The 10,896-nt window shown below is 37.4% G+C and overlaps 1 protein-coding gene across 1 annotated transcript; it reads left to right on the top strand.

Moving 5' to 3' along the window:
- The first annotated feature begins 200 nt into the window (after positions 1-200).
- LOC148125304 (uncharacterized) lies at positions 201-10,336 on the top strand. Its single transcript, XM_087937886.1, has 3 exons — positions 201-511; positions 7,937-8,739; positions 10,215-10,336. The coding sequence occupies exons 1-3, from the start codon at positions 201-203 to the stop codon at positions 10,334-10,336; spliced, it is 1,236 nt and encodes a 411-aa protein (XP_087794012.1).
- The last annotated feature ends 560 nt before the right edge of the window (positions 10,337-10,896 follow it).

The following is a 10,896-nucleotide window of genomic DNA, read 5'->3' as shown; positions in this document are numbered from 1 at the left end:
GTTCTGATAGCCATGCCAGGGAATTTGCCCTGCATAACCTGGTCTATGCCAGGAATTATGCAGGGGACCCGTTATGGGTACCAGGACAGGTTATGGTCGTATGTGGCGCAGACATGTGGACCAGCTGAGGAGGTGTTGGAGAGGGACTATTGATGACTCCCGCAACCAGCCGAGTGGCCCGATCTACCCAGCAAACGACAATGGTTCCCAGCCAGGCGACCCGGTCTACCTGTCAAACTCCAAGGGACCGGTCTACCCAGCCAATGCCGAGGGCCTGGTCTACCCAGCCAATGCCGAGGGGCTGGTCTACCCAGCCGACACCAAAGGTTCCCTGCCAGACAACCCGGTCTACCAAAGGAACCCTAGGGACTCCCAACCAAATGACCCGGTCTACCGATCCAGCCGAACAACGCGCCCAAAGCGAACCGAATGAAGAAACCTACCTGGACCTCCACCGCTGGCTCCTGCTGATCGGACTCGCACCCCTGCAGCTTCCAGGACGATCCCGGGGGCAAAGGACTCTACCCCAGCCAGAGATTCTCCAGGACTAAGACGGTCCAGCCGCCAACGCAGGCGGCCGGCCTATTTATAAGACTACGCATGCTCCTGGCCAGGGGAAAGGAGTGTTGTATTCACAGAACTGACTGCAGTCCCCACTCAGGTCCGCAGTTCTGGCAGGAGCGCCGATCACTCCCATTGGCTGATGCCATTTGACAGCCGGCTATAAAAGTAGCTGTCAAACGGCATCAGCTGTTGCCGCCAGCTGATCTGCCTAGTTAGCCTGGCAGCCGCGGCAACCCTTTATTCGCTGAATAAAGCTTCTGAAACGAACGCTCTGTGTCTGCCTCATATCTCCGCCGGTCCACAACAAGATATGCCACAATCTAACCAAAATGCCAACAAAGATTTAAAACATCCAGCAAAGGATTCTCCTATTAGACCTATTCTACTAATGAAAGTAACCCAATAATAGAATGACTGGTATTTGCTTTTGATAGATCCCAAAACATTATATTATGCTCTGTCTTTCTTTGCCCATTTTCTTTGCAAACACTGAAAATGGTGATGGTAAAAATAATATATACAAAAATCAAGGAAATTGTTTCTGTTTAACAGAAAAAAATGGCAATCACTTATCAATTTTAAGTCTTCTTCATGGGAAGTTCTACGAATTAGGTAGAAAAACATCACAGTCAGAGGTGGTATTCAGCAGCTTCTGACCATTTCTGGAGAATCGGTAGCGGAAATTTTGAGTAGTTCAGAGAACTGGCAAATACCACCCCTGACTAGAGATTTTACAGTATCCTTCCACGCACACCAAGCCATGACCACAGAACTGGTAGTAAAAACATTTGAATCCCACCACTGATCACAGTATTATAATTGTTCTTTGCAGCCTCTCTGTAGGAGCTATGTGATTAAGTATAATTATGAGAGTTTGTTGTAGTGTTTTTAAGGTGCAGGCTTAGAAACAGAAGACTGTGAGATCTAACTCTTCCTTAGGCATGAAAGCCAGCTGAACGGTTTTGGGTCAGTTATTCTCTGTCAATTTAACCCACCTCATAGGTTTATTGTGGCAGGAAAAATAGGAAGCAGGAGTGTGGCATGAATGCAACTTTAATTTCATAGCCATATTTTTTATATATGTTAACTTAAGAATTTTACACCACTACAGAAAATTCACTAGTATATTTTAACCATTTTTTCCTATATCTTTTACAGGAACTAATAAGGATTTATTTTCCAAAATCTTGAAAATGCAAGTAACTCCCAAAGTCTCCTTGAACCTGGATTGCCATTAAGTGCAGTTTTAATGTGATAGAGGATAAAGGGAAATTATTAAACATGAGAAGTAATACATTTATTTTAATACATTTTAATTACACATTTGTCCTAATCCTACCCAATAATTTATTCTGGCTCTGGCTGTTTTGTGAAATGTGGCCTGCTCTTTATGAAAAAGACCAAACAGACCTTCAGTACATATCTTACTGTGTAGATAAAGATAGTCCAATAATAATACTCCCAATTCTGATGTTTCTTCCTAGTTTTTGGGACCCAGAATTATGGAATTCCATTCTACATTATTATATTACATACATTCATGTTCGTCCATTTAAGTTACTCTTCCTTTTTTATTTTGTAATCTAGCCTTCTCTCAGTTCTGATTTGTTTGTTTCATCTTCTTTTAGACCTCTTTCCTTTACTTTTCCTTCTTTTTTGGATTTTTTTGTATCTTGATTTCTCTGTGTTGAGTCTGCCATAGCAGCCGAACTCTTATATTAAAAGAAGTTCATGAAAAATAGCTATTTTCTTTTGAATTTAATATCATTCCCCAGAGATTTATGGTCAAGTTGATATTCTTTTTTCATCCTATTATAAACATTTTGTCTATAATGTATGACTGCTGAAACTACTGTTAATAGCTTTACACATCTATCACATGAAATATTTTGTTATTGTTGATGCTTAAATCATCACTGAAAAAATATTGATGGCCAATCTTCATTTATGTCAGGGCATTAATTAATTTTCTAATGCAATGTTTTTTCCCCCCAAATGTGCATGTTACATATTACCTGCACAGTGAAGTTGAAAGCTGTGATTTCACTGGTATGATAATTGTTTGTAATTCACTGGTTTGTATAATTGTTTGGTAATTCACTCGTATGATAATTGTTTTGTGCTATATTTGTTGTATATATATCTTTATGTAAATCCTAAAAGGTATCATTACTAGTATTTCAGAAACACTAAAGCCATTGAAGCCAAATTTTCTCAGAGGAAATAGTGAAATATGTATTGAGGAAGCAGGCTATTTTAAATATCATCCTATTTTATAGCAAGTCCTTTTAAAATCAGTGATTCCCTTGTATCTTGACTATTTCATAAATGATGACTTCATTTTATGATGTTCCCTTTCATTTTTTTTTTGAGTTAGATTTAAATAAAATCTCAAACTTTCTAAAACCAGAAGAAAAAATGTCTACAACATTATATATTTATGTATATATTACATTGGATTTCATTTGTTTACCTAGATCTGTCTCTAAAAATATTGCCTCAGCTAAGGATGTACAGATTCTCAAAAATCCTCTCAGTACTGGATATATCATCCTGGTCTATAAAACTGTTCGTTTAATAACACAGACTAGATGAGGGATCCCTTGCTTTCCATCTATATCCTGTTGCTTATAATGTACTTAAAAAGTTTAAAGGTGGAATAACCAAGAACTTTTGGGTCTGTCCATGCTACAGTATTATATACAGTTCTGAGTTTTTCAAACAATTCTCTGACTCCCACCCCACCTCTTTCTTACTTACTTTTTGCTCCATATTAGAAAAAAATTATCTGCGTACATTAGCACTTTGAAAAACTGTTGATAATTTTTATGAATTGGTATTTATTTCTTAATAAATCCAATGACTTCTGAATGAATAGCATGATACTATAGTCAGATTAAACTATTTTTTCTATCGCCCCCTTTACATAGAATTAAGCTTATTCCATATCCTATTCTTGGAATGACAGACAACTCTTTTCAACTTTGCTCCATAGGATATACTTTCAGGTATTTGAAGATTGTAAATTTTCTTGACATTTCTTTTCTCCAAACTAAAGCTGCCTGAGTTCTTGAAATTGATTTCTTAACACACATTGCCCACAGTGGAGTTTGACAAATATATAATAAAGCGGAAAATAATATTTACTATGATTTCTAAACCATACGTGGTGTTGATCCGCTTTTAAAGTGTATTTGACCTTTTATAGTCATTTTCTCCTGAAGTTTCAATCTGCAATCTATCACTATTAAATATCTTTTTTTCAAAGCATTATGGGACACAAAGTGCTTTGCTAAAGCACTCTCTTGAAGTCCATTGAAATGACTCACAAAAAACAGCATTTTATTTCCTTTAAGATCTACTGTACTGGCATATTTATCATACTTTATATTCAATATTCCATACTTGAAGTTTAAGATCATATATACACGTTAATCTTGCTAATTAATATTATAGGAACTCTTTGACATAGATTAAACTGACATTGATGGTTTGAACATGAGTTGTCTAAGCCTTGTCTATTGCTTTAAAGGGAAACTGTACATATATTATAGTAAACATAGAGTAGGACAGAAACAAATCCTTATCTTAATAGTAGCATAAGCCATTTTTATAGAAATAAAACGTCATATTAGCTGACAAACCATGAAACCATCCTTCTTCAGAAAATAAACATTATTCACAAAATATGCAAGGAGTTGGTATAGTTTATTTCTTCTGCCTTATTTGTCATGTATTGATTTTGGTGCAGAACAGCAGTTAGATATTAGCTTTTCAGTTGCAAAATAGTGTTGTTATTTTAATATTTCCTGATAATAATTGTAGCTATTAATGTCTGAAGCACTCTTTGGTATAATAAGATACAATGGTTTTGTCTTGAAAATTTCATTTGCATAAATGCCATATGGGGAATAGATGATGGCTGTGCAAGGAATATTTAACAAATTCTTAAACAGATCTTGTAGTGGATACTCTTACTGCAGATCTTTTCTTCAATTACTTTTACATTAGCATACTAAAGAGAACAAAATAATTCTCAGGCTAATATTGGCATATTATCTTCTATTATTTTGTCAGTGCAAATGCAGAAAACCATTGACTGTCACAGGACAGAAAATATCCAATAAAGAACACATTGCTCATCTAAAATCAAACAAGTTCAACACTTATCCAGATCGAGTAAACATTAATTAATTATAAGTTAATTTGTCATTTTTTTGTTTGTGAGAAATTCAATGTGAAAATTTTTTTCAACCATCTGTAAGAGGAATAAAGTCATGGATACCAATTCATGCCTCACAAACATCTCACTCCAAAGTTCCTAATCTGACTTGTCAGGGACACAGCAGTAGAGGCAGCATGAGGAGCTCCAGCAGGCATGGGCAGCACCGGGCAACAATCCCTCTAATCCCTGCGGGTCCAGCCAGCAAGATGGAAAGCCTAATGTTCGAGACTTGCCAGCAGGCCAGAAAAAGAGTTCCATTCCTCAGCAAACGCTCAATTCAAAAGGACTCAGAGATCTCGGATTTCTCCCATCCTTGACCAGCACGCCAGAAATAACTCATTCCTCAGTGGGCACTAAGTTCGGGAGCGCTCTATTCACAAGTGCTCAATGATCTGCGACTCGACCCATCCTTATTAAAAAGTAAGGCAGTGGGGTTCACCAGTACTGGGGGGGTTCAACGATCATCTTTGCGGTGAGCACCGGGAGCTGTGAATCGGTCTTCAGACGTTTGCAGCCAGGGTGTGAAACAGACTGCTTCCCCCCTGCCGCCCCTCCTTCCCTCTTCTCTCTTCACCAAATTCATTGCAAATCTGGACTTCCTCTTTAAAAGGACAGTAACTTTGGACTTTCAATAAGTAGGGAAGTATTGTTATAATTGAACTCCTGTCAAGATTGGAAGCAATTTTATTTCCTGGGATATAAGCAGAAGTCTATTGAAGCCAGGAGTGAAATCTGAGTCTACATAGTAAAAATATAAATTTTTCAAATTGCCAGTTCAAGACTATCTTTCTTTCTCTTAAAAGCAACAAACTTTGAAAGTGTATTTAAATTCACTAGGAGGGGGGCAGAAATCCCATCCATCAAGGGAAAACAAAACAAAAAGTTTCCTGTTGCCTCCCAGTGAATTGTTCTGTTTATCTCTGCTAAGAAGGGGCCAGAGATCCCCCCTTCAACATCTTTGCATCTTTACTATCTCAAAAACTCAATCTACAAACAAGAAAGAGAGTGTAAACCCTTGCTCATTGGTTGTTTTCAAACAGCCCAGGAAAAGAGACCTCCTGCCAGTTTATAAAGGGTTATAAACCTATTCTCAAATATCAGCAACAGCTAAGCAAAACAAAGCAAAGCAAAGCAATAACCCTTTACTTACCAGCTCTTAATACTACTTCATACTACTTCATTACCTTCATTATTTCAAAAAAATCAATTTCTTTAAAATAATTATTTTTTATCAAAAGATCAATTGATTTATTGCTTTTATTGCTTAGTATGATTGAGTGTTTAGTGCAAATAGTGTACTTACTGAAGGTCTGATTAGTAAAATCAGTGATTTAGTGAATTTAATTGACCAGTATGTTTAGTAATTACTGTAATAAATTAGGCTGTTTGATTAGAGTGATTTTAATAACCAATTGATTGATTGATTTTTAGTAATAAGAAACCTTACATTTGATTTGTTCTCTAACATCAATTAACATTTATTAATTACCAACATTCATTAAGTAATTGTCTACCTATCACATTAATTAGCTATTGTAATTGATTACTGTACTATTGCCATTGACCATGCCAGCCAAAAACTCCAAACCAAAACAAAGAAAAATATTTCTACCAATGACCCCCCAGACTCCTGCACATGTTTCAAATGTCTTGAAACCATCAACGAAAGCAAAATTTACATCAATGCGATAATCTAGCCCACCCTGCCTGCTTAAACGCAAACAAAAGCCTAGCTGATATGATTAAAAATCCAGATACATTCTTTTATCTATGTCCATCATGTTCTCCTAAGCTAAACAAACTGAGTACCCTACCTGACAGAGTTGAAAGCATAGAATCACTCATTCACTCAATAGAAGAAAGCTTAGCAAAACGTTTTGAAACAACTATACTAGCAAGCCTAATTTCTCTTGAAAAAAATTCAGCACAAATAAGTGAGTACCTATCAGCTCAAAATCAAATCCCACAACAACCACAACCACTACCTCAACTACAATTACAACTACAACCCAAAATAACCACCAAACTACAGCCACAAACAATTACTAGCCCTTCAAATAATTCCACAAATAATATCTCCTTACTCATCAGAGACACCGTGGAACATGAACAGAAACGTCCAAATGCCATCTTATTTGGTTTTGAAGACACCAACAAATCAGATGACATCACCAAAGTTCGTAATATCATAAGCAACTCAAATGCAACAAACATCTCTCCTGAAGATATTATTGAAGTAACCTGAGATGGCCCTGAGTGCGAATACAATGATGGCTCGGTGGCCCCAAGATTTTGTAGAGTTGTTTGCAAAAATGAGTCTAGCAAACACATATTCATTCATACCATAAATGCCATTGCAAAAACCAATCCCAACCATAAAAAACTTCACTCAAGACCAGGCTTACCCATACTGCAAAGAATTCGCCCCCGTGAACTCCATGCAGAACTCAAAAACCATCTAGACCAGGGGTCTCAAACACAATTTACCTGGGGGATGCTGGAGGCAGAGTCTGGGTGAGTCTGGGCTGCAGAATATTATATTTTATATTATACTTTATATTTATATTATACACTAATATTATACTTTCATATCGTGGTGGGGGCCACAGGATATCATCCTGAGGGCCGCAATTGGCCCACGGGCCGCGAGAATGAGACCTCTTGGTCTAGACAATGGAAAAAATGACATTGACTACAGAGCTGATTGCATCAAAAGAAAGTCACACAACCCACAACTCCGTATTCAACCCCACCCCACCCAATCCAACATCACTCAAAACTAGGCATGCACGCCCCTAATTATCTCCATTCCAACCACAACTGGACTTAAATGCAAGCTACTCAATGCAAGAAGCCTTGTAAATGAAATACCTGAATTTCTCCTCTTACTAAATATGGCTAAATTCGACATTATATTTGCCTGTGAAACATGGCTCAATGCATCTCTCTCTGACTCCATTGCCACGGTAAGAGACCATCATTTTACCAATCAGATCGTGAAATCCGTAGAGGAGGTGGTGTTACTATCCTCTATAAAAAGTCCCTATATTTAAAAAACATCCAAGTTACCTAAGAGCTTGCTATTCCTGAGACTATCGTCTGTGAACTGTCCTTAAATATCACATTTCGGTTCTTACTATGTTACAGAGCCCCTGATTATGACATCAAACATGCAAACAAGCTAAATACATTACTAACATGGGCAGCATCTTCCCCACACACTTTTATCTTTCTTGGTGACTTCAATCTACCTCATATTACCTGGGCCCTTGACGAATGTAACACTGAACCCACACATACAAGCTTCTGCAATGCAGTAACAAATCTGGGACTAGAACAACTAGTAACCAACAACACTAGACTTAACGACTGCCTCGATCTCATCTTCTGCGATAGCTTGAATGCAATTTACGGAATACAAATTAAAGAACCTTTTTCCAACAGTGACCACAACATGATTGACTTTTGTCTCAACATACGTCCACACAAAAATCATCACAATGGAATCCCCAATTATAACTTCAAAAAAGGCAACTATGATCTTATAAACAAGGATCTCTCATCCCTTGATTGGCAATTTCTATTCTCTGGATGCAATACTGTAGAAGACCATTACAACATATTTTTACTGGAAGTCAAAAGAGTCATCAAACTATATGTACCAATAACAACTCCCAAAACCAGAAAAAACAAATTACCCAAAACAATAAGGAAGCTTCAATCCAAAAAGAAATCATTTTGGCGGAAAAACAAATCTGGTCATGTTGCCAACTTCAAAAGCCGATACAAAAATTTATGCCATCAGATAAAAACTGAATGCACCAATTATCACATTAAACAAGAAGAAAACCTTCTACACACCAATTCCACCTGCGCTTTCTACAATTTTGTAAACAACAAACTAAAAGACTCAAGGTCCATCCCACCCCTGAAAGGACCTAATGGTAAAGACTACAACGACGACACTATTAAAGCCAACACATGTGTCTTCAACACATTCTTTGGCTCAGTATTTGTAAACAGTAATGGATCATGCCCATATTTCCTAGTTGAACCACAGACAACTACAATGATCTAATACATATCGATTTTACAGAAGACATTGTTGAAAAACCACTACGCAATCTAAAACCACCTCTATCTATTGGACCGGATGGAATATGTGCCTACTTCTTAAAAAAGCTACCCACTGCCATAGAAGAACCTCTAAGCATAATCTTTGAAAAATCTTTCAGGATCAGCTCCTTGCCAAAACTATGGTCACAAGCCACAGTCATCCCCATCTTCAAAAAGGGAGAACAGCCTAGTTGAAAATTACAGACCAATCTCTTTATGCTGCATCACCTGTAAGGTCATGGAATCAATTATTAACCAAGCCATCACCCTCCATTTAGAAACAAGCAACCTACTCTTTAATAAACAATTTGGTTTCAGGAAAAAACTATCATGTAATCTGCAACTCTTACACTGCAAAAATATATGGACTACACAACTCGATCAGGACAAAGAAATAGACACAATCTACATAAAGCCTTTGATTCAGTGGTACATGACAAACTACTCCTAAAACTAAAATCTTATGGTATCTCTGAACACCTGCATAATTGGATAGAAGCATTCCCGTCAAACAGACAACAAATGGTTAAAATTGGGAGCATTCTATCAAATTCTGTACCTGTCAACAGTGGTGTCCTCCAAGGCAGTGTTCTAGGACCAACTCTTCATAATCTATATAAATGACCTCTGTGATTATATCAAGAACAACTGCGTTCTCTTTGCTGATGATGTAAAGCTATTCAACACCACAGACAATATTGCTACCCTTCAAAAAGACCTTGACTATGTATCTGAATGGTCAAACAAATGGCAACTTCAAATCTCAACAAATAAATGCTCTGTCCTACATATTGGCAAAAAATAAATAAATCAGAAAATAAATACAGGCTGAATAGTCAAGACTTTGTTGATGATCCAAACTCTGTCAAGGATCTTGGAGTACTCATCTCAAATGACCTAAGTGCTAGAGCCCACTGTAACTACATAGCCAAAAAGGCATTAAGAGTTGTTAACCTAATCTTACATAGCTTTTTCTCTGGTAATATTACACTACTAACTAGAGCATACAAAACATTTGTTAGACCAATACTCGAATACAGCTCATCAGTCTGGAACCCACATTACGTATCTTATATTAACACAGTTGAGAAAGTCCAGAAATATTTCACAAGAAGAGTTCTCCACTCCTCTACTCATTGCAGAATACCTTATGCCACCAGACTTGAAATTCTAGACCTAGAAAACCTAGAACTATGCTGCCTTCGGTCCGATCTAAATAGGGTATATAAAATCATACATTGCAATGTCCTATCTGTCAATGAATACTTCAGCTTCAACCATAACAACACAAGAGCACACAATAGATACAAACTCAACGTTAACCACACCAAACTTGATTGCAGGAAATACGACTTCAGCAACAGAGTGGTCAATGTCTGGAATACTTTACCTGACTCTGTGGTTTTTTTCCCCAAACCCCAAAAACTTTAACCTTCGACTGTCTACTATTGACCTCACCCATTTCCTAAGAGGCCTGTAGGGGGCATGCATAAGCGCACCAACGTGCCTTCTGTCCCTGTCCTATTGTTTCTTTTATTTTTTTAAAAAAATTTCTTATATGTATTGATAATTATGTTTTTACTTATACCTATTATCTTGTAAGCAATTTACAAATAAAAATAAATAAATAAAATAAATGATGTGGAGCCCACCCAAGTTAGATTCAGTATGAGCTGCTGCTTAGCCTTTGGATGGAAATGAGCAGAACTCCATTTCAGAGTTTAAGATTCAATAAAGCAAGCTCAGGAATAAGGTGATGGCTAGCAACTGCAACCTTAATGTCAACCCTTACTGGCACCAAGTGAGGATCAGCAGAGCTAATAATTTGTAACAGTAAGCAACCCATCTTGGGAAATAATTGGGCAGAGCTTCCGAAACAATGAGTGAACATAGTTGTATATATTAAAGCAGGAGTCCCCAACCCCCTGTCTGTGGACCGGCATCAGGCCATTGCATGCCAGAAACCAGACCATGCAAACAGTGGTGGTTTC

Source organism: Pseudonaja textilis, chromosome 7 (assembly GCF_049901715.1).
Source record: "Pseudonaja textilis isolate UNSWEBS1 chromosome 7, rPseTex1.2, whole genome shotgun sequence".
Lineage (NCBI taxonomy): Eukaryota > Metazoa > Chordata > Lepidosauria > Squamata > Elapidae > Pseudonaja > Pseudonaja textilis.
The sequence above is the reverse complement of the archived record's forward strand: the minus strand, read 5'-3'. Positions and strand labels throughout refer to the sequence as shown.